This window comes from Sphaeramia orbicularis, chromosome 20 (genome assembly GCF_902148855.1).
Source record: "Sphaeramia orbicularis chromosome 20, fSphaOr1.1, whole genome shotgun sequence".
Classification (NCBI taxonomy): domain Eukaryota; kingdom Metazoa; phylum Chordata; class Actinopteri; order Kurtiformes; family Apogonidae; genus Sphaeramia; species Sphaeramia orbicularis.
The window spans coordinates 22,995,752-23,020,610 of record NC_043976.1 but is presented as its reverse complement, the minus strand read 5'-3'; the positions used below and the strand labels follow the sequence as shown (position 1 = coordinate 23,020,610).

The 24,859-nt window shown below is 39.7% G+C and overlaps 2 protein-coding genes across 2 annotated transcripts in view; one reads left to right on the top strand and one right to left on the bottom strand.

Annotated features, from left to right (window-relative positions):
• Positions 1 to 21,970, top strand: part of cntnap2a (contactin associated protein 2a) — a 361,415-nt gene extending 339,445 nt beyond the window's left edge. The window contains exons 24-27 of the mRNA XM_030123092.1: positions 6,752 to 6,845; positions 17,673 to 17,957; positions 18,794 to 18,865; positions 19,480 to 21,970. Of these exons, the coding sequence (XP_029978952.1) occupies positions 6,752 to 6,845; positions 17,673 to 17,957; positions 18,794 to 18,865; positions 19,480 to 19,679 (651 nt within the window). The 3' untranslated portion in view covers positions 19,680 to 21,970. The remainder of the gene's footprint in view (positions 1 to 6,751; positions 6,846 to 17,672; positions 17,958 to 18,793; positions 18,866 to 19,479) is intronic.
• An 861-nt stretch (positions 21,971 to 22,831) lies between these two features.
• LOC115411141 (lipocalin-like) lies at positions 22,832 to 24,341 on the bottom strand. The gene is made up of 6 exons (XM_030123096.1): positions 24,170 to 24,341; positions 23,916 to 24,055; positions 23,707 to 23,789; positions 23,505 to 23,618; positions 23,309 to 23,410; positions 22,832 to 23,206 (listed from the first exon to the last, which is right to left on the bottom strand). Exons 1-6 carry the CDS (start codon positions 24,263 to 24,265, stop codon positions 23,190 to 23,192), a joined length of 552 nt encoding a protein of 183 aa, XP_029978956.1. The 5' UTR covers positions 24,266 to 24,341; the 3' UTR covers positions 22,832 to 23,189.
• Positions 24,342 to 24,859: the final 518 nt, after the last annotated feature.

Sequence of the window (24,859 nt, the reverse complement as noted above, 5' to 3'; positions counted from 1 at the left end):
CCAAAGTTTTATATTTTAATTTTCAACATTAACAAGAACCTGCTCTGGCGTCGATCATTTATAGTTACAAGTTCACTAGCTATTGCATTCTGCAACGTATTTGTCCCCAGTGGCAAAACCTAATTTCCCTGCAGACACTGGCAGTTTAAAGTTTCACCTTACTTGTCATTCATCATGATGTTCAATACTCCACTGATCAACCAAACACTTTATAACACTTAGACCTACGTGGGTCCTCCTTGTGGCTAGTATAGGAAATATTTCAGAGAAATTTCACAACATTCCCACATGACTTGAATTAATTGGTAAATGAATTCATATTGTCCGGTAGGCAGAGTTTTGGAGTTTATGTAGTATCGAAGGTTAAAATACCACTTTCCTCTCTTCTTTTGCTCTCATTAAGACATGTAGGTACTCTTCCAAACCCATAAGCAGTGCATCTTCTTTGCCACATACAGGGAAGGCTTTAGCCCTCCTTCCTGTAACATGTACATGGAGCAATAACCACATCAATACTGAATCTCATCACCTACATTTGCACACTACAGTGAAAAATTCCGACAGCAGGAAAATTAAACTGAAATATCTGATGGAAGTCTTCCTCATTTCCTGAACAAATCACTTCCTGCAGCTGCTGATCACCCCAGTGGGAGCACTTCAACGTTTCACCGACATAGAAAGTTATTGAAGAAACTGTAGGATTCTCCTCTCCCCACAGACATGCATACATGCACGCTGCGTCCTCAGATGGCTATAGCTAGGTGATTGTAGATCTGCAGTACTGATGTTCAGCCCAGGGTTCGGTGTGGAAATGAACTTTTAACGATCAAGTCCTTATCCCCAGTTTACCACTCTTCCATATGTGCTCAGGGGACATGTTAAATAACAATCCTGTGAATGTTTTTGTCCCTGAATGATGAAGTTTAGCACTTGAACATTAAAGTAGTGCTAAGAGAATTAAGAGGAACACTGGTGGGCATGATATGGTAATTGGGATTCGAGAAAAAAGGAATCAGCAAGGGAAATATGGAGGGGAGGGACGGAGAGAAAAATTAGATGAAGTTTAAAGATACAGCATGAAAAGTGGACCCAGAAGGTGTGCTAACGAAGATAACTTTGATGAGTTTAGGTTTTTGTTGACTTGCTACCTCAGGGCTTTTTTTAAGGTATAAACATACACTTAACATCTCCTGGTAAACAGATGTGGACATGCATACCAACAGACATGCATGCACAAGTGAGATGTTGTCAGGCCAGCTCACTACAAAGGCGTCACGCTGCTGTGCTACAAAATCAGAATTATTTAGTCTAATTCACTGTCCTCACCTTGTCTTTCCGTGTAGCACTCCCATCGAATTTTCACACTTCTTGTATGGCCTCAAGTGCTTTAAGATGCACCACTGGGAATCTGTTTAATGCATTCTTAATAACCTATGCAGAACTTCATCAGTGTAGACATCATAAACCTATAATGAAGTAGTGCTGCAGGCAGTAATGGGATATAACCAGGTACTTTTACTCCAGTACTGTACTTTACTTGTGTATTTTCATACTAAGCAATTAATGCTTCATCTCCACTACACTTCAAAGACAAATATTATACTTTTTAATCCACTCTACACCTTTGTCTGACAGTTAATTTTCAATTTTTCCCTCCCTTCCCTGTCATATAAAAACATGTTTCCCTGTTTTTACTATGAATGTTTGTTAAAAATTAACTGAAGTATTAAGTATTTCTTGAGGGGTAAACTCTCTTTCTTCCTAAGCTAAATAAACTAAGAACCCTCTTAGATGAGCTGGAAAATGCATCATCACAAAGTTGAGAACAAGTTGTTTTCTGAGCTCGGGAAAAGTTGACTTTTTAGAGACACATAGTTCTCACAGGACTGCATCTCATATTACTGGTGCATGTAATGCATATTTATTACTGCTGCTTAAATATGCATTAATGCAGTAATATGGATCCAAAAACATCATATATAATAGTTAAACACTGACAGGGACTATTTTACTGCATGAATACTACTTTTCATACTTTAAGTATATGTTGCTGATAATACATCTAATACATTGTAGGGTGTTTCAGTAGTTTCAGATATGTCTTATAGACCTTCCACCACTAGATGCATAGATCTATTAATGAAAGAAAGGCTGTCAACGTGTTGCTTTCCTTTAAGAACATGTCTCGGGTCTCTGACAGATTTGCAAAGGGTAGCAATGTTTTTGCTGTGAGCTGTACATATGACCTAAACAGCCATTGAAAATTTGCACACCCTTAATATAACAACATTTGATTATGTTGTCTGAAATGTCATCCATCACAAAACCACTCTTAGAGTCAAAACAAATGTGTAGATTTTCACTTAAACACAGAGACACACTTGCTTTTGAATGCTGAAACTGACTCATTACTGACTGAAATGAACCCATTCAAAATTGTCTCAAATGATTGCATTATGCTTTAAAGCCTGAGATGTTATTGTTGTTACAGCAGGCCATTAGCATCTGAAATTTAACCAACCCATTATTATTTTGTTTACACTGTCACAATTCCTGTTGCAGTGCTTTGACCTGAGATACAACGACATGAGCGATAGAGATATGAGTCAGATGCAAAAAAGACAGCTATACTGGTGGGTCTGTCAGTGGATCAAATTCAATTTCCAGGGTAAAAAGAGAGAGTCAAGTGTTTACTTGCGGCTGTTTAGGTCTCACTTCTCTGCTATCAGGGTGCAAATCTTAAAGGCATTTAGACAAGCGGCTGTTCATTTTAAAGACATGGCAGAGAACAAGTGGGAAGACAAGTAGGCGGGTGGTAATTGGAATCTGAACGAAGAGGGAGCAGGAGAGAGATGAAGAGTAAAAGAAAAAGACAGAATAGAAAGTCAAAGAGGGAGGAGGGTAGCTAGAAGAAAAAGATAATGTCTTTAGATAAAGAAAGTAGACCCACAAAGAATGATAACAAAGATCACTTTGATGCATTCAGGTTATCTAACTCGTCATAGCCCTGAGGCTTATTTCCCCATCTGGATTTGCATGTGCACACAAATACCTACTGATACGCACACAGAAGTTTTAAGAGTGCAATGCACGGAGCAAGTGTTTGGTTTTTAAGCAGTCTGTGAGGTCTCGTCAGGTTAGCCCGCTATCAAAGGCACACCAAGGCGAGATCAAAATAAGTTCCCATCTCTCCATCTCTGGCTTTCCCGTTCTCTCAACCTCTCACACAGTGTGAGGGTTTAGAGATGAAAGTAAGGAGTCCCCCAGGCAGCGCTCCTCTCCTCTCCTCTCCTCTGGTTCCTCCTCTCCTCTCCTCTCCTCTCCTCTGATTCGTCCTCTCCTCTCCTCTGATTCGTCCTCTCCTCTCCTCTCCTCCCCTTTCCTCTGGTTCCTCCTCTCCTCTCCTCTCCTCTCCTCCCCTTTCCTCTGGTTCCTCCTCTCCTCTCCTCTCCTCTGCTCTGGTTCCTCCTCTCCTCTCCTCTCCTCTCCTCTGGTTCCTCCTCTCCTCTCCTCTCCCCTCCTCTCCTCTGGTTCCTCCTCTCCTCTCCTCCTCCTTCTTTCTCCTCTCTGTGTCCATTACAGACTAATAATTCAGTTCTCTTGATAATGAACTTAAACTCTTAATAGAAAAAAGGGAATTAACATTATTTTGCACTTTGCTCTAATGTTTAAAGTGTAATGGTAGATTTTTTTGTTGTCCCTCTGAGATCATTAAGGAAACAAAGCTGCCACAGAAGTTACTGTAAATTAGTGAATATATACCACACATTGGCTAAATTAGATTCCTTTTGAGTACATAGTTAGAGAAATAGATTTCACCCATATTCTCTTTGTCCCATCCCTGATTACTTTGCTTATGTAAGCTTTATGTAATGTAAGAGGCTCCAACAGCGTTAAAAGACAAAATTGTGTTGTCTAAATGGTGGGGTGTTAAAGAAAAGGATCTCAATAATTGCGGTTGTAATTGACAAACTTTGGTAAAATGAGGTTTCTTCCCTGGCTGTCTTCCTCCGTGGACCTTTTTGTGGGGTTTCAAGTCTCACACCGCCCTCCCTGGCTGTGCAACCAATTTGTTTTCTCAGATAAAAGTAAATAAGCTGAGCGCAATTTAATTGTGCCCCATTATCCCACCCTCCAGTCACCGTGGAAAACAAAACCCACACAATGCTCCAGTGAGACCAGGCTTTTGGAGAGAATCAAATTAGGATATGCTGTGTATGTGTGTGTTTGTGTTAACAAAAAAAAAATAGTCTGAAGAGGTTGGGGGCAGGGAGAATTTCTATGGGAGGAATCTACTCAGTTAAACATATAAATGAGAACAACCACACACACACACACCCTCACACACACACACACACACACACACACAAACAAGCATAAATCTCTACACTTTAGTACCAGGCCAGCTTAGCTCCCAGTTAACATGGCACAACAGCTATTTAACACATCAATGAAACAAATTTCCAGTAAAAAAACACAGTAACACAAGTCATTGTTTTCGGTCACCCTCCCCTCCTCTGGCTCATTCTGCAGGCTGGTGTATGCTGAGATACATTTCTCCTGTGAGCTGGGCGAAAGAGAGAGAGAGAGAGAGAGAGAGAGAGAGAGAGAGAGAATGGAGAAAGGAGGATCTTTTATTTCTGGAACACCCAGAAACCAATTTGTGGGCTTGAAATAATTCTCGTCAATAGCACTGGCTGCAGCCTTCAAGCTAATTAGAAACTTCAGTGAAACAGCAATAACAAGTTAATTATGTTGCAGGGATATTAAAGTCGTGTATTCCCTCCTCCCATCACCCTCTCCGCTCTCACATCTCTACTGACGGTTTTCTTTGTAAACACACTGCTTGTTCTATCTGTTTTAAGTTCTCAGCTAAAGCTTTGAGCATGCTGCAGACTTTAGAAAGTGCATATTGTTAATTAATGTGAGATCGTTTATCTAGTGATGGTGAAGAGCTGTTTATTTGCAGGATTAGTGTTGAAGATCCCTTCTCAGTTTACGTTCAGCCATGACTGGACGAACAAAAAGGCACGACAAAATTACATCGCAAATACGAGTTCCTCTTGAAATCATTTTGTCTGGTTGGAGTCTTTGAGCAAATATGACAGAGTTTTTGGGACATTTCTGTTGGATTATGGGGTGTATGGAATTGATCTTTATAAAGTGATAAACATGCTAATCAGCCGAAGGGGTTCGTTGAAAAGGAAACTGAAGAATGACAAATGATGCTATAAATAAATAAATAAATACGCTATATTTAAAGTATCACATAAGTGTCAATCCACAACATTACTGAGCGCCCTAACTAGGTTTGAAAAATAGCAAAATCTGCAAGAAGACATGAAAACACATTATTGATCATGTATGTTGCTAGTTAGGAGAATTATATTAATTAGAAAAGACATTTTAATTTAAAAACCCAAACATCCACTGTCGACCAAAAGCATCTATTGATCTAAACTGTTCATCCACTAATCCTATCAATACATGTAAATGTTGCAGCTGGTTTAGACACAGAAGAGGACTAGAGTAGGCTTGCAGCAAAAGTTTTTTTTTTTATTTTCAAGCCAAAAGTCCCCCACACCAGCCCTGTGCCCTCTCTGCATACCTGAGTTCTCCTCACGTTCAAGGCAGGCACACGTAAACAATACATGAGGCGTTCAGGAACAATTAGAATAATTAGGAAATTACAACACTTTTCAAAATTGTCAAATATTCAGAATACACAAATACAACACCAAAAAAATGAATGGCGGTGTCTGTGAACCATGTCTGTGAACCATGTAATTATAATTTTATATTTTAAACTCTAATCTTTTCCACATAAATAACTAGTGTAAAATACAGTTTGTCATCTTTTCATGGTCATCAGGTACGACCTATTTTGACGTTCAGAGGCTCCGTAAGTGAACGTGGAAACACCGTCATCTTCTAAAACATTGATTCACCAGTAAAACCCATGGAGTTGAATCAATGACAGTGGATGGAGACACTGGGTTTATGTTCAGTTAATGATAGATTTTACTGAAAAAGTCACTATCTCTTAATTTTTTTTCCATTTTGATGTAATAACCTCTGACTCTACTCTGGGCTTTTATGAACATCTACATGATCAGTCAGTTAAACATAGGAAAATACACAATTTCAACTGGAAAAAATGCAAAATTCAGAGGATAATATTATAATAAATGGTACTAAATCACTTAAGGTTAAATAGAGAGAAAAAATCACTTGTTAACTGCCATAAAAGTCACACTGCATCCTTATGGGTTAAAATGTGTGTGTTTAGGTCAGGGATCAGCAACCGTGGTCCTAGAGAGCCACTATCCTGCATGTTTTAGATGTATCCCTCTTCCAACACACCTGATTCAAATAATAAGCCCATCATCAAGCTCTGCAGAAGCCTGATAATGACCATCAGGTGTGCTGGAAGAGGGAAACATCTAAAACATGTAGGATAGTGGCTCTCTCGGACCAGGGTTGCTGACTCCTGGTTTAGGTAAAGTAAGTGGATTTCTCTGCATTAGCCTCACTTTTCACTGTAAAACCACAAGAGGGAGTCATTGAGCCAGGTTGTGTTGCAGCTTCACTAACACTGATGTATTACAGTGTCTTCTTCATCACCTTGTGCACTGCTTAATGTGCTGATGCAGGTCTTACACTGGGTCTTCAAATCTGCTGTGATCAGTACTTTCAGACTCTATTTAAAATGCAGGTAGTGATATATATATTATCTCTGTCTCTGTCTCAGTTGGACCATTACCCTCCAGTCAGCTACACCCTCCCTGATGCCTCCGACACTCAGCTCAACCTGGTGAAGACACTGTTCCTGGGCAAGGTTTTTGGTAAGTATGTGGACTCACCCATATGCAGTTTTTTTTCTCCGATCTGGTGAAAGAAAAATACCAAAACAAAAAGGAACAACACACAACTGACACAGGTTACTCGACATGACACTGTCACACATTTACCTGGTTTATATCTAACTAATTCTACTAGTTTACACATTTTCATGAAGACAGTAATACACATTCAGACTCTAAGATGTAATTATTATCTTATGGAGCTGCCAAATGTTGCCGTGTTTTTGCAGCTATTGTCATTTTGAGGTTGTTGTCTCATTAGTGTCGGAGTTTGTTAAAACAATGAAATTAGATCAAAAAGAAGAGAGTGGAAAATGTATTATTAAAATGCAAATACACATAAACAAGCAAAAAATCATCTTTCCCCTTGCTGTCTTCTTTTCTCTCGACAGTAGCCTGCATTTGCATATTGTGTCCACTAGAGGACACCAGAGGACCGCAGAGGCTTTTTAGTCCAGTTGGCGAGTTCATCCATCTCTGTCTCAATGTGTGTACATGCACATTAGTGGCTGACACAAGGAAAAATTATTACTGCAGCATGTTGCTCATTTAATCTACCATGGTATCACAGTCTAAAGCCTATGCCCCTCATAGTAAACATCAAAACAGTAAAGTCCTACAAATATTGATTCCCATTGATGGGTTTATTTAGGTCAGTTAGCCTCTTCTCTTTGTCTCATTTATCTACCACAAACAAAGGTGCTGATGCAATGCTTTGGCTGATTTATCAATGCATTTGCCCCCCTTTGGGATTACTTAAAAGCTTCACATTATCATTACTCCAATCATCAATAGGTAATTACTTTAATTCTATCTAGGTCATCCTCTGTGGTACATGTGACGCATGTGCTGTTTTTCTTCCTTGTTTAATTAAATCCATTGCTCAAAATTTAACATTGCACCTCATTACTTGCTGTAGTTTAACGGAAAGGGTCAGACCTCACAGCGTTAATTCTATTATGTTGTTTTCCTCCATCTCCATTCATCTACTTTGTCCTCTAACAAAAGTGCAGAGAAAGTCAGTGAGGTTGAAGTAATGGCTGACTTCACTTGCATGCCAGAATTATCGACTGCTTCACACACCACAAGAACCCATGGGAATACAGCGCCATGCTCTCACACACACACAAGCATGCCCACAAGCACATCCGCACATAAAACACAGCTATCCATCTTTGCCCAGCTAACACGGTACAGATGCTTTAAGGACACACAGGCCAAAGTCACTGCACATGCCAAAAGACTTTCTAATCAGTTTACACATCACTGGAACCTCAAGGAGAGACCAGAATGTGGAAAAACAAAACAATGTCAAGAATATGGTGACCAGACAAGCAAAGACAAAGAAAAATGAAGAAGAAGCAAAGCAGTCAGAACAAAAGCAGGCTTTTTATTTTGTGCATCTCATCAGGTTTGTTCTAGTTGTGTATTGGTGCCACAGAGACAACAGAGGCTGTCAGACAGTTCAGCTTTCAGAGTCTCTATTTCTGGGAGACAGAGACGCTGTGTTTGTCTCGGTGCAGCACACACACGATCACAGAGACATCACCTCCATCACCTCACAGTCTGCCGATTCCAGAATGGAACACAAACTACAGTAAAGAAGATTACATCTAACATATTTTCAATCATTAACTACAATAAAAAACAGAAGAATATCTCAATCTGAACTGATTATCTTCCTAATCTGCATTTGTACTTCTTTGTATTGTCTATCTATATCTGCCTACGAGGAAAAGACTTCAACATGCTCTCATTTATATGGATGTTTTCATTTTAGGGCAGCTGCGTGGGTCTACAACATATCTTTCAATTCCCTGTTCTGAGTGTTTTGCTTTAAAATTTCGGTCTTGGGTTTTTTGGAAACTGGTGAAGCAGAGAATCGACCTGAGGCTGCATATTATCGCATTTATTAGCATAAATAGACCCAGTGCTGTAAGCAATACTGTATAGTTAGATCATATACTGACTCACTGCTTGAACAAGCGAAATATTAAAATATTTGATTACATTTATTTGCATGTAAACTCAATGTAGACATGATGATTTGGGGAAAAGGCTAATAACTTCCAAATTATGCCTGCATGTTGTTGATCATTCAGTCTTTTTTTGTTGTAGCAGTTGGTGTAGTTGGTTAGTCCAGAGTCATGAGATTTACTGGGTTTGCTGCCAAGGGTAATTGTACTGAAGTGGTATTGATCAGGAAACTTAGGGATGATTCAGCACATGCTACTGTATGTGCTTCTTGAACCAGTGCAGCATAATGCAACAGTATACAGCCCCTGTGTGTGCATGTGCATCCTTACATCATTGTTAACAGCAGCATATTCATGCAGGTACCTATGCTCACAAATAAGCATGTATTGCTTTATGCATCCATATGTGTGTGGGCTGATGTATTGCATATGGGCTTGTCCTCCCTAGATCTCTGCATCCCCTTGGAATAGATGGGGGAGATGAGTCATACATCAGCTAGAGCAGCAGGCATGCTCCCAACCAAGTCTTCAGCTCCACAAATCTGTCTGTGTGTGTGTGTGTGGTTGTATGTGTGTGATCTGTACGTGAGTGTTCCTGTCTAAGGGAATAGATTCAGAGCCAAAGGCAGAGAGAGAGGGAGAGAAATAGTGACACTGTAAAAAGTGCTATTAGAGACAGATGATTGTAGCCCTGAGGGTTGGTTGTAAAGGACATGTACATCAGTCCCACACTGAAATTCAGATTTCTCTCTTCTATGTTTTATTCCCGCAGCCTTTCGAGTTTTGTTAACTCTGTCCACACACATGTAACACGTTGCTCCCTGTGGATGCTGTCAATTATTTTCCACCAGTTTTAAGTCATGCTGCCATTTCAACACATAATGGTCTCATTCTGGGAGACTTTGAGACAGAACGGTCATTACTGTATTTTACAAAGACCTTTTTTCCGGGGTTGTCTTTTTCGTTTTCTTTTCTTTCAAATTACACTTGAACTGAAGCATATCTACCCTTGAAGGGTTATTTTTGGTGAGGGCCTGTTGTGAAAAATAAAGTTGTTATATAAGTTGTTAATGTCTGAACTGCAAGATCATAGCCAGTCTGGCCTACATGAAAACACAGAAAACAGAGCTAATATTCCACCACCCAGCAGAAACATGTTGTGGTTCATTATAAATGTCACCAAGGCGAGAAAAAACAGTGCTTCTGGGCACACAGAACTTCCTCTGTGCACTGAAATGTTTTCCACACTAATCCTGAGCCCATGTGATTCTGTCGCTCATGTAAGTGTTTTTTGGTGCAGATACATGTGAGTTATCAGAAATCACAGGTGTTCGGCTTAGACTTATACCATAAGCCCTCATGCTCTACACACAGAAATTCCCCAAGTCTCTGAATTCATTGAATCGTTGAATCTTTTAATTACCTTATGCAATGTGGAGGTTGAAATATCTAAATCCTTCCCTGTGTTCTTTTGAGGAACAGATCTCTCAGTGATTTTTTTTCAGACATTTGAGGGGAAGTTGGTGTCCTCAGCTGAAGGACATCATTCAGTCATTATCAGCCCTAAATGTCCCCTTTCCCATCTTTGTTCATAATGTGCTGAAGGCCAAAGGTCAAAAATATAAGTAGATCTACAGATAAAATGAATATTACCAGACAAAATATGTATTGTCTTAGTTCTGTCTGCAAAGAAAAAGCATATAATTATATTTAGAAATTACAGATTTCTGTTAAATGTGCATTTTTCATACCATCTCAAGATGTTCTGATTTGGGAATTATGTTATGAAACTATGTGGACAAAAGTATTGAAACAGTGAATTCAGGTGCATCACTGATAACTGGAGGGTGGACTACAAAATACTAATGACAAATGTCAAAATATTTTATAAAGTAACATGTCATTGCAGTAAACATTTCATTTTTAGGGTTATTTTGTTAATGCTGTCATCAAAATTGCTAACAATGCTTTGGAGTTGGGTTTTAGTTAATTTTTCAGTGTTGAAATTATTTTTTAATTGTTCTACCTCTCTATTTCTGAAATATTCATCATGTCCTGATCATAAGTAATCATTTTAAACCCGAAGAAACCATCCAGTAGAACCTTTAAACCGGAATAAATAATTATTTAGTATCATCATAATTGCTGACGACATCTGATGTGAACATTTTTATCACAATAATATGTAAGTTTAACATGAATGGGAAGTCCTATAAGCTGTAGGTACGATTTGTCCCAATATTTTTGTCCATATAGTGTATGTCTAGATCTGTCCTAAGTAGCACAATTCATCCTTCTCTGCTACTCCATCAGTTTAACACAGTCTTGCAGATCACTTTAAGTCATTACATGAAAAAATGAGCTCAACAAGAGGAACTAATTTGCAGCAGAACACTATTTAGTTTTTTAACAGAGCAGAACATCATCTATTTTTTCAGTGATCATGAACAATCACACTTATAGTGTCAATCACCAACATACGAGATAGTTGTAACTAAGTATAAGTTATTAGCAGGACAGCACTTTAACTTAATAATTTGTCAAAGTTCAGACATTTCAGCTTTATTTATTTTGCAGCCACTCAGCAGATGATGCACTCTTAATGCTGAGGAAGACTTGTGCTTCAAACAACAGTGAATTAATGAATCATTTAATGGGGCTCCGTGTCCTGCTACTGCTGATGTTTCCTGGGTTTTTTGGGGGATTCAGCACTCGGCCATATTGTGTGGGGCTGGAGCTGAGGGCTTTGATTCATTATATCTACCTACTTAAGTTTAAATCACTAAGACTTGAGCGTGGTATAATGAAGTTCAATTAATTCCCTCCTTTTCAGCAGCTTCTGGTTCAATACTTGTCTTTTGTGTTTTGACCTTTGAGATCAGAGCGACCGGACTTCCTGACAGTGATTAAAACACTGATGAACTTATGTTAGATGACGCTGATAGCACAAAGCAGTTCTTCTGTCTTATCTCTCTTCACTCAGGGTGTCTCTGTGTGTGGGGTAATTCTCTAATCTCTGTTATCTGCATATGTCTTTAAAACGGAGCTGGACGTACCCGTATGAGGTCAGCGCTTTATGTTTATAGCAGTGGTTCCCAACCTTTTTTGGCTCCTGCCCCCATTTTAACATCACAAATTTCTGGCAACCCCAGACATTCAAAACAGAGACATTTTTTTTGGCTAAAATTATTCTGTTTTTGATCATATAATAGTTTGTTATACTATGTTGCAAATAAACGTTAATTTTAGATGACATTTAGTCTATATTATGTATATTATTATGGACGGAGGCAGAAAAGCCAGGTGTAGATTACTGCACAAAGTGAGAATTTTATTTTCCTTGGTCAGGATATGTACAGTCAGTCCAGCTTGGATTTACAAGGCTGACAATTAATACTGAAAAAACAAGAACTCAAACTATGAATTATGAAAGAGCTGCAGCATCTGAAACCGACCTCAATGAACATTTGAAAGATAAACAGTACCACAGTGCTTCAGTTTCAGCTTCACAGTTTGTCATGTCTTTTATGGATTGTGATTATCTCTCTCAACCCACCATATATTTTTTATTAGTAAGTTTTTATTTTTAGTTTTTATCAATTGCTAGAAATTTCAGGCGACCCCATTTGAATTCCACGTGACCTCACGTGGGGTCCCGACCCCAAGGTTGAAAAGCACTGATTTATAAGGATGACATCATGCCGTCTTTCCCGGCTGTCTCCAAGAGTTGGACTTCACCCTGCTGAATCCTGATCCATGGCAGCCGTGGTCCAGAATCCAGGTTTTCTCCAGCTGCTGTGTCAGAGTGGGGGTGGGACTGCACTGCAGCGAGAGAGAGGGATAGAGGGAAACAGAAAGAGAGAGAGAGAGAGATGTACTGTTTTAGACAGCCACGTAGCTGAAAGAGTGAACAAGTGAAAGAGGTGAAGAAGCAGGTTTTTCTCAAAAGCCAAATACAGACACTGACCAGACTCTGCATAGGTAACTACCATTATGTTGTAATACCTGCATGTCTTCATTTGCGTGTGTGTGTGTGTGTGTGTGTGTGTGTGTGTTTGCATTATGGATGAATCTGCCAAGGTTTGAGCAATTCAGAGTCAGTCACTCAAACATGTAAATGGGTTTTGCAGGTCTGTTGAAATGGTTGGCAAATATGTGATGCCTTTGACTGTTAAAGGAAATGCACTGGATTCATGTGCAGTGCAGTCAGATTCCACAGTACCCCGGTGTCTGACAAAATGAGCTGTCACAGAGCGTGCTGTTGATCTGACGGCTATTCTGCTTGTTGCTATGTGTCTGATATGTTTGTTCCTGGCTTAGTCTCTGTCCAATCTGACATCCTGGTAAAAGGAAGAAGCTGGAGGTTGTACTGAAGGATACTCCTGTGTGCGCATGTTTGGATTCGTGTTCTAGATCGAAGGTGTATTCTCAGTGTGCGAAGCTAACATTCACACAAGTACATCTTCATCTCTTACCTTGATCCTCATTTGTCTCTGTCTCCACCTTCCTCACTTTTATGGGATTCATCATCACACACCTCCTCTTGTTACACATGTCTGCTCACTGCAGTTCATCACAATTTGTTGCAACAACTTTCAGTCACACCTACTCCCATGCTGAAGAGGATGGTGATAAAGAGCATTGATTAAACGGATAATGTTGACGAGGGCCTTCTTTTCTTCTACAGTTTTTAACATAGACAGTGAACTAGTGTAAAGGGATATATACAAATTAATCACATTTGCTTTGTTTTAGCTTTTGTTTTTTGTCAGTTTTTACTCCTTTGTCACATTTATATCTCATTCAGTTCATCTTCTGAATTAGTCTTTCTGTGACTTGCAGCCTCTCTCTGTCTGTTGTAACTCAGCTGTGACCACCAGTCAGACATATGTGTGTTCCTGTATGTTTGCATCAGCGAATGTTATGTATTTGTCTTAGTCTTTAAAGGTTTTAATGGATGGATCTACATTAACATTCTTTCCATGTGTCTCTAGTCTATTATATTTTCATTAATACCCCCCTTGGCTTCTTTTTTTTTTCTCCATCACCCCTGCATCAGCTTCCATTTGTTGCCGTGGCAACTGTGTTTGATCTCCTCTACCCTGCCCCTCCATTTGAGCAACCTTGTTGTCACCCCATTCCTTTTCTATTCTCTTTTCTATCCATCTACCCAGATGCACAATCACAGACACCCCTCTGTCCTTTCTTTTTATGCTTCATGCCTCTCACCTTTCCTACAACCAACAGGCCTTTTTGGAGATGCAGCCACACCCTCCCCCGAGTTCTGCAGTCCTGTTCATCCCTCCTTTTTTTCTCTCTACCCTTGACTCACTTATTTTCTCCTCGGCAGACAACGCACCCCCAAAACATAACTCAGTCTCCTCACGCTACACCTCCATATATGGGTTTATGTGCCGCCAGAAGGTTTGAATTATTCATGTTATGTGTTTGGTCACCCTGGTGACACGCCATCCAAAGGTGCAATCCTCTTATCAACATGCTGACCTTGTTGCAGCTATGTATTTGCAGTGTGTGAGGGGTCGCATGTGGCATATGGTAAAAAGCAAATGTAGGACTCAGTTGTAATCACATGATGGTACATTTCATTATTCCATTTTCAAAACTAATGGATTAGTGTCTGTTGTGATATTGTGATGAGTGTGTGTCTCGCAGTGGTTAGAGAATTTGCTCATGTTTTATTGATTAGTCTTGGAAGTGCCTTCTGAAGCCATAACTGGCCAAGACAAATGGAGCATTTGGTGTCTGGTGGTCAAAAAATGATATTTTTTTGTTAAAATTATACTGCTGTAGTACTATATAAAAGCCATAAAGGAGCAGACAAAACCTAACCTAAATTTGCTGTGTTTATCCTCACCACAATTTTTGCTGTGGTCATTTACAATTAGATTATAATATAAATTGTTACTCCTGTGCATTATTAAGTGTCAGAGTTAAAGTGACACCTTCCAGTATATGTTAAGATGGCATTTTCATTGCTACTGTATTATAAGATTGTGCACATGCTCCAAATCACTGTCCCTGTTATTAAAATGTCTCAATTAATACCTTTTCAGCTCCTTACGTAGTCCTAACCAAAGCCTCAGTGCACAATAAAGCATAAAGTCTGATCTTTATGAGAGGCTCTGTGTCATTTTAAGTGCAAACCTGCTGCTTTCTAAGGAACATCTCCCCTGTGAAATTGGCAGCCACAAAAAAAATCAAAGGAAGGTAGTGGGCTATTTCCTCCTCACCACCATTACGTTGTATGCAAAACAGCTTGTGATCCTCACAGCAGAGAGCCTATTAGTATGCACGCCCAGGCCTCTGCAGTGATCAACACATGTTCAGGAATACAGTGGAGAGAGGGGACCTGTATTCATATTCATACTCTGTATTCATAAGATTGTTATCAATATTCAGCTCACACTGCTTACTATAATGCTGCGCTCCTTCCTCTCCTGTGTCTGTACGTCTCTACCTACCATTTTGGCAGACGCCCACGTAAATGCAAATTCATATACTCACATACAGCGTCCACACTGTTGAGGTGTGAAGTGATTGATAAGAGGTACAGTTGTCTCAGTTCCTGTAGAAATGGCCAACCAATGCCTCATCAGATGGGTCATACTGAGCAACATTTCAGCGTTCATACACACCTACGAGTGTCTCTAGTTTCACTGCATTGTATGAAACTCAGCAGCAGAGCCTGTATCTAGTGTCTGCAAAACGATGACACAGATACAGTATACTGTACAATATATACCCACAGTTTAAGTGTTTATGGGAGATCTGGTCAGATGATGAATGTTTAGGAGACTTCGATACCACTAAACTCTATTCCTGGCAGCACGATCAATAGTGTACAAACACACACATGCCGTATATACACACTTGTACTGGACCATCAAAATGGAATAAGGAGACTGAATTACATTATAAACCATAACCAGAGACTCAGAAGCCCATCATCAAACATAACATGATTCATTAAGTGTACACACACACACACACACACACACACTGCAGTTCACTAGTTAGTCCTCCCTTGTTCGTATTTTGCTGCAGGATTATCCAAACAGTTGCTCCTGGGTGTGGCACAGATACAGTCATGCAGCAGCAGAGCAGCTGTGTACGTATAAACTAAAATCTGCTTCTATCGCAAAATTTTGACATTTTTGCGGGGTGGCATAGAATACTAATAGAATTCATACCCCTGGACTTTCTGACCTGTCTCATGCCCCACAAGACTAATGGCTTTGAAAGAATATGGAAACCATTCCTTGACTATATTAATGTGAACTTATCTGCTATAATGATAAGAGCATTAAGCAAGCAAAAGTAATGTGTTATGTTGTATAAATGTGAGATGGGGGTGGGATTTAATAAGTTTTCTTCTTCCCACTCCTTTTTGAGCAGTACATATTGAATTTATTTTGTTATTACTAGTGCACATGGCAGTTGCTATTTCATCTTTAATTATTAATGTATTTGCTTGGGTATTAGTTCCTTGTACACAAAAAATGTAAAAAAATAAATAAATAAATTTTCTGCTCAAAAAATAAAAATGGAATGAATTTGTATAAAAATTATTTTTTTTATCCTACTTCCATTGCATTGTATTTTGCATAATGTACTTTACCTTTCATATGTATAGCCTCAAAGGTATGTGCATATGTACGTATATGTATATGTGTGTACACCTGTGTATGTATATATGCATATATATAATTTTATTTATCAATTTTCTGACCGCTCCCAGCCTGTGTTTTGTTTTATTTTGTTTTATGTGTGTGTTTAAAGCAGAAAAAACCCAATAAACAAATTTATTTAAAAAAGTAAATAAATAAAATCTGACATTTTGCACTTCTGCGACAGTGTTTTGTTTTGTTTTGTTTTTTTAACCAGTCCATGTTGAAGACTGGAAAACATCTCTGTTAGATTGACTGTGGCTGATAAGTGACTCCAGTTCTCTATTTGTGTGTGTCTGTGTGTTACATTCTCTCTGAAAAGCTAAATCAAAGAAAGTAAAGTAGGAGAAATAAAAGAGTACAAATTTACACACTGAAACCTGCGTCTCTGGTAATTCAAGTGCACTCCAAATTGCAGTAGATGTCACAGATGAAGAGAGAAATGGCAGCAACATAACCAGTGTGTGTTCAGGGAAACTCCTCAAACAGTAAAACCCAGAAGGCAAACACAACAAATACTGAACATAGATGGCATCACATGGCAGAAGCTGATTTTTCTGTGTCACTGCCATTAAGACTGGAACTCACATTTCTATACAGAAGCCTCTAAATCCCACACACTGTGTTATTAAAGTATCTCGCGAATAGAAGGTTGAATAAAAAGAAGCGGGGAATGTAAGACCGTGAGTGAGGGAGGAATATGAATTCATTCCTCATCCTATAATTTGACAGTGGAGGTCAGTGTCAGTTGAAGTTCTCCTCCTCTCCTCGTTTGTGCAGATTCATATTCTCAGTGGGTGTTTAAGCCTTGCGGAGTATTGGTTTACTTTTTGTGCATCAGCAGAATTTCCTCCTCCTTATGTTTGAATGTAACCTCTGTGTGAGAATGTGTGTGTTCTCAGAGGAAGTTAGTGTTCATTTTTTTGTGTGTTTACGGACTAGATGCTGATGTTTGTCTTAAAAACTGCTGTGCTTAGTGATCTGTAGTTTCTCCACACTCCCTCTTTTTTCTCAATATCTGTTACGCGTATGTGCACCATTCCAGACACTGTACATTACTATTACATTAACCTGATTGGGCAGTCTCATTAAATGAAGTCCATTAACCATGATGCATTGATCCCTTCTCTTCTCCATCTCTACAGAAACTGGACACGTAGACCCGGTTGTTATTGAACGCTACAACACCCCAGGCTTCGTTGGGTGCTTGTCACGGGTGCAGTTTAACGGAGTCGCCCCACTCAAGTCTGCACTAAGGACTGCAACACAAGCCCAGGCCACTCCCACAGCTGGTCAGACGGACAAACAGCCTGCAGCCGCCTGGCCGGTGTCTTACCAGGGCAAACTACTAGAGTCCAACTGTGGGGCATCACCTCTCACCATCCCACCAATGTCTGCAGCAACAGACCCCTGGCATCTGGATAACACAGGTTAGGATCCATCAGGATGTCCTTACGATGTTACAAAGACAATAAATAAACCCTGCTTACACACTTACATTCAGTTTCCACAGCCTCTCCATCTCACTCACATGTGCAGACTTCATTTCTCTTGTGTCTCATGTTACACCACATGGTGGTGTTTAGTATTTCCTACTCATTATTCTGGATGTAGCCGTTTACCTCCGGCTCGGTGCCAACTGTGCCTTTGGGAACGTTGAGCTATCTGACATTGATCTAGACCATTGATCTGAACTTCAGGTTCAAATTTGCTCCCAACCATCCTTCTACCAGAGAGATTAGTATTTATTCTGCTTTACATTTGTATAAATAGATCTAATCTATAATTGATCCTGCCATCTCTTCTTCCCTCACTTATAATGATCATTGTCCATCTTCTAATCGATTTTTTTTTTTTATGTATTTCTGAGCCAGGTCTCTCCTCTCCTGACCTCTCCTCTCCTCCTTTCTCCTCTCCTCTTTTCTCCTCTCCTCTCCTCTCTTCTCCTCAACTCTCCTCCCCTCCTTTCTCCTCTCTTCTTTTCTCCTCTTCTCTCCTCTCCTCTCCTCTCCCATCTCTCTATATATAATTGATCCTGGTGAAACTATATAAGACATCTGACAGACTATAATAAGCCCGGTTGCCCCCCTGCCCTCACTTCTTCACTCATTCCACCTTTCCTTCTTACTCATTTTCTTTTTTACCCTGGAGGACTATGGGTAATGCGGTCAGCAGAGATGGGATGACAGTTCATTCTCATGCAGTTTTTTTTTTTGTCTATAACACATCTGCTTGTCTTCCTTTCTTCCTCCCTTCCTGTGCTTAGATGCAGAATTCCCCTTCAATGAGGAAAGAGTTATTCCTGATGGAGTCAACAGGGACTCTGCCATCATTGGAGGTATACGTCATACCATCAACACATTTGTAAAAGCTGAATTCAGAGTAGCATATGAAAGGGGATTACTTGTGTAACATGCTAAAGGATGATAATTATCCATATGTGAGGCATCAGAACAGAAATGGTGCAGAATAAAATGGTGAATGTAGTAAAATGAAGTTATCAGGACTTAAAACGGGGAGGTTAATACTTTCTTATATTGCAAAGTAGTAAGAAACGGACCATATACTTTACAAAACCTCCATGTACAGTCAACACATACCTATATGGGGGTTTAATGACATGAGGACATGAGGTATGTAAACCATTTATCTGCTGAATTGGAAGTAAGAATGGAATATTGTATGGGTTTTCATGTGATATATATACCTTCATCTATGACATCTCCACCAGGATTTGTCCTTGGATATGATTGGACGACATGCATCACCTAGTTGCCAATCACTGGCTGAGTCCAGGTTACTGTTTGAAGGATCACAACCACCAATGTCAGAGAAATGCTGAGGCCAGGCCATATTTGTCAACTCTTCCTGAGATGCTGTTTTTGCAGTCGTCGGCATATTGCATGTTGTAAAGTGAGTAAAATAGTGAATGCCTTTGTGTCCGCCCTGCAGGTATCATTGCAGTCGTTATCTTCACCATCCTATGTACCCTGGTGTTCCTGATCCGCTACATGTTCCGTCACAAAGGCACCTACCACACCAACGAGGCCAAAGGCAGCGGGGAGTCGGCCGGCGAATCAGCGGACACGGCCATTATTGGAACCGACAACCCAGAAACTATCGACGAATCAAAGAAGGAGTGGTTCATCTAACAGCTGTGATGGGATGACGGGACATTTAGAAAGAAAGGGATTCGCCAGAACCGCCAGTTGCCACAAAAGTGGAGGAGATTTAATTCAATGACCAATAACGGTAGAGATGAAGGAATGGACAATAATCTCCTCAAGGGGGCGGAGATGTGAGGGAAAAACATGTACAGAATTTTTTGGGTTTGTTTGTTTGTTTTGTTTGTTTTTTATATATCAGAGTATTAGAAAGGGAAGAGGGACAGTTATTCAGCAGAGCACGACTATAAGAGACTGTACATGTATATACTAACCGGCTTGTCCTTCTTTGTATCGTGCTTGGGAGTTTTCAGGAGTCCTTTGAATACTGTATATGACAAATAATTATACTTAACTGGGTCGTGTGATAGCACAGGTTTATTGCCCGTCTCTGTTGCAATTTTGATTTTATTTTTTAACAAAACTCTTATATCAAAAATGCCATACATGCCAATTTTTTTTTTTTATTTGTCAGGCTGAGTTTGCACCAATCTGTCAACATTCATATCCATATAATGCAACAGACATGCCACCTGTATCGTGGTAATACAGAGTTGAAGACGGATGCCAAAAGTCACTTTGTATATAAAGTATTTTGTGTTTTCTTTTTTTTCTCAAAAGATTTTATTCAGAGATATAGTTCCAATACATTAACACTATTGAGAGTTTTCAGATCTATATTACAGTTATATCACGTGTCTGTCCATTGCAAAATACCTATAAAAGTAGTTTTATGTTAAATGTTATGACATTCGATTGTATGGGACATTCCTTTCTGATGATTGTTCAGAGAGGGGTTTCTCAGAGCATGACGGGAAATCATGACACTCCATGTTTCGTTGGTTTAGCTCAGCACGGCAGCTTTCTTTTCATTTGGACTGAGTGAAACCGGGAGCCTTTACTCACTCAGACTTGAGCAATCAGTATGTTTTTTTGCCAAACACTTGAGTCTTACATCATTCACTGAACTAGCATTAAGTGTCTGACTTGGGTTGAGGAATTTCTCTCCATATTTGTCCATCTGTAGACTGACTTATGGGGTTTACAGCCTTTGCATGCATCTGTGCGTTTTTTTATGTGTTAAACTGTTTCGAGAGGTAGATTTCCTGTAGGGCTGATGAATAGAAATGTCTTTTTTGGGAAAAGTAAGAGCGCTAGAAAAGAGTGCAATCGTAGAGATGAGATCGAATAACTTGTTGAGGAGCTGTATCGACGCTCTAAACATCCATTTAATGGTTTAAGCAGCATGGAACAAAAAATCACTGACAGATTTTCAGAGTTCATGGTCTCTGGGATGAGGTTAAGATGATAATTGGCTTATTAATCCATTGTGCCTTGAAGGTGTTGAGCCATTTCGCCTTGCCCTAGATTACTTAACAAAGGTTTAGGATAGAAAGCTTATTACTGCTGCATGAATTCACATCGATACGAGTATCTGGTGTTTTTATGTCTTCTGATTTGACTGGTGCTCTATTCAGTTCCCCTCAAAACTTGATCAGAGCCTGATTTTAAAGTCGAAACGCTTGGGTGAGAAAATCTAGCAGGTTTTTATGCAACAAATGCGGCTTCACTGACGCATCAGAAAGCTGCATATACAGGACAAAAAAAGAAAAGGTAACGCCAAACCTCTGTGACGCACATAACACACACAAATATGCATGGTTGATAAAGCATGAGTCAAGGTTGTTCGTGTTCAGAATGAGAAGGCTGCTGCTTTGTCCAGAATGAACTGAGCTTCACTCTACAGTGCCACTGTCATCCAACATATATTCAAAGGATGTACAAGTTTTATTTCCTCCCTGTGTTGTTTTATTTTTTTCGTGTGGTTGTTGCTTATGTTAACCTTACCATAGCATTTATAATGTGTTGACCAGCTGCTAATTTCATTATTACATTGTGAATTCGCTTTTTTTTTTTTTAAACTGCTGCCATTGCCCCTCATTACATGAAGGATTTTGTACGTCATTGTCTCCTCATGGTTAAGTGTTTACTGCAGATCACTTTATGAGACACTTGGACAGCTGGTGAACTCAGCCTGCCTTCTATTGGGGCCTCAAAGAAGACTTTCTCTATCCACGCATCAAATCCATGAGAGCAAATGAGTCATTCTTCTTTACTTTCTTTTATATAATTATATAATACTCACATAAACACACACATTCCCCTTGACATGTGATTTAAACAAAAATGGATTATCAGCTCAGACAGAAACCCATTACTCACATTTCTTGCTTTCAGTTCTGTTGAGTTAAATAAAGAGTGTTTTATCCTTAATTTTAGTAATTGTCTATGTATTGTTTTCATACTGATACACAACTTGTCTCTATATTCTGCAGACCTCTGTTTAGTCACAAAGCATAATGAAATGAATGCTAAAGAGCAGGGAAAAACATATATTGCAATAATGTGACAAACTCTTTGAATCTGTCTCATGATCTGCATGTCAGTCCTCGGAATATAATGACATGAGATAAGGGTGAGGACAGAGATTATTTATTTCAATCTAAATCAAGTCCAGGTGAAATAGTATAAAGACAGGAAAGAGGGCAGATCTATTGATAACAACTTTTTAATTATTTCTACCTTATTTTCTGATGTTCATTTCAGTACCATGCACATCCTGCCCCCATGTGGTTGAATGCTGTAATTTATTCCACTTATCATTTCAGGGGTAAACAGTGTAGAGCAGTGTGATTTCAAGAGCTTCCTGCAGCCCAGTGGACAACAGCAAGTGCTTATATTTCTCTCCTGTATCTGTCATCTCGGCTAAATGTGAGGGGAATACAGAAACTAGTCTGCAGTATGTTTTCTAAACTGACAAATGAGAACAGTAGGCATCTGTCAAGACAAATTAGTTTGTCGAATTACTACTGTGTAGCCCTGCTTGTAGAACTTGATTGTGGTATTACAAGAAAGGGAAACCAATTGTCAGTTTCCATAAATGAATCAAGACAATTCTGACATCTGTTAGTACAAAAGACTGCCTGTCTAATGTGATTCCTCTGGTTCTTTTGTACCATCTGCTCATCAGCCAGCTGGGGGCAGTATGTGTATTAACTCAAATAATGGTCTGACTATTAGAAGCTGATAGACTTTAATTCTTTGTTCTGCCATTGATAAAAAAAACCAATTCTGAACTCTGAAGCATTGATTAATCATTTTTATTGGATTTGAAATAATTGCAACACAACATACAAAAGAAATCAGCAGTCTGAGAAAAAAGATTTGCATGTACAAAATGTAAACTAGCAGCTTCCACAGTCTTATCCAGTCATTCCCTTTGTCCCTTTAGCCACTCAGACGCTGCAGTTATTGTGCAAGTTGAAGGGGACGAGGTTTGCCTTAGGATTAGGTTTTGGTCTTTGGTGCACAGCAGGGATTTGAGTAAAATGCATGAGTTGTCTTTGTCTCAGGTCTAGCTTCATGGAGCAGCAGATATCACAGGAGGAGGGAGAAGCTTTCGTTGGAGGATGGAGGACAGTAGAGGTCTCTTGAGGACTACTCCGGACACTCACCTATAACAGCACATGAGGAGTTTATTGAACAAACCTCTGAAGCCTAAGAGAAGTAGCCACAATACAGTTCTAATAATATATGGGTGTAATTATGTGTTATACCGTTTTTAGGCAGAATAACGATGTTGTCACTTGCAATGCCAGTCTGTAGGGAAAACTCTCTGAACTTCTGCTGCAGGACGTCACTGACCTCTGGAGTGCGACCTGCAACACAAGAAAGATCACATGAATCTCCATCAAATCCCAAATCCATCAATTATCGCTTCTTAAAGGATCATAATTCTGATTTTGAACTCACTGTAAAGCTTGTTGAGAACCTCAGACACTCCATTCTTTGTCTTGATTGTGTGGATCAGAGCATAGTCGTCGTACACGATGTCAACAACTCGCATGTCGTTGTCATTGTTCCAAACTGTCAAATACAGAAACACACTAATTAGGGGGTCATGCATAAGTGTGTGTCTCTTGTAAGTGTGTGTTTGCATTTATACTCTACTCACTCTGGCTGTGGAAGGTAAATCGGCCTGGAGTGTCAGTTTTCCTGGCCAGGTGAGTCATTCTCCAGCAGGTGACACCATCAGAACTGAACAAGAGGGTAAAACAGAAGCAAACAGATCATTTATCAGTAATTCATGCATTCAAATGTTACTGCTTGATGGTGGGATCATGTAACACTGTCAGGGCTTGCTCTTAAAAACATCAAACTCACTTTAAGTTGGCGTAGGTGAGGTCTATGTCTCCTCCATCAGTTGGGACGACTACAGCAGTGCCCGTCTTCATCTCAGCCTTGTGGTTCACAAACCACTCAGAGTTAGTGGCAAAACCAACCATGTACCATTTTCCTGCCATCTGAGGACACAGACGGAGAGAGATAATGAGTGGTGAGTACATATATTGCACTAAACTCCACAAAATTACGATGATTCTTGGGTCTAAATTAATGTCACATAACTACTCTTTTACCTTCTGCAGGTCAAAGTCTGCTACAGGCACAACTTCAGCACAGGCAGCCAATGCACACAGCAGAACGGCCAGCATCCCCAGCAGTGTGTTCCTCATGGTTTCAGCGTTTGTTTGCCCTCAGCCTCTGTAGCAGCACGAGAAGTGTCAGGAGGAGGTAGGGAACAAACAGCAGGAGTGGCTCCTTATATCCTCTGTATCCACCTCCTCCTCCTCCTTCTCCTCCTCCTCCTCCTCCTTCCCACTGCTAGCAGCTACAAAAACTCTTTGGCTCCTAACGACTGGCATGCAAATTACTGCAGTTACACAACTTGCTTGAATTGGGAGAGGGGGAGGAAGGGGGAGGAAGAGGAGAAGAAAAGGAAGAGGGCCTACATAATAGAGTTCTTTTAACACCGCCCCCCCCAAATCCCTCCTCCCTCTCAAATACTTGGGCATGCCTGGACTATCAAAACAGCTGTTTAGTAAGAGAGCAAATTGTTTTGCCATATGGCACAAAAAACAAAAAGATCTGAAGCACTATTGCTTAACTTTAGTATCCATGAGGAAATGAGAAAATAGCAAAAATCTACTGTTTCGGCTGAAATGAGTTATTAAATTCACATGCTGTGGATATTACAAATAATTATATTTATCCTCTGAAAGCAATACAAATATTCAGCAAAGAGGTAAAGATCTATACAAAGTTTGCAG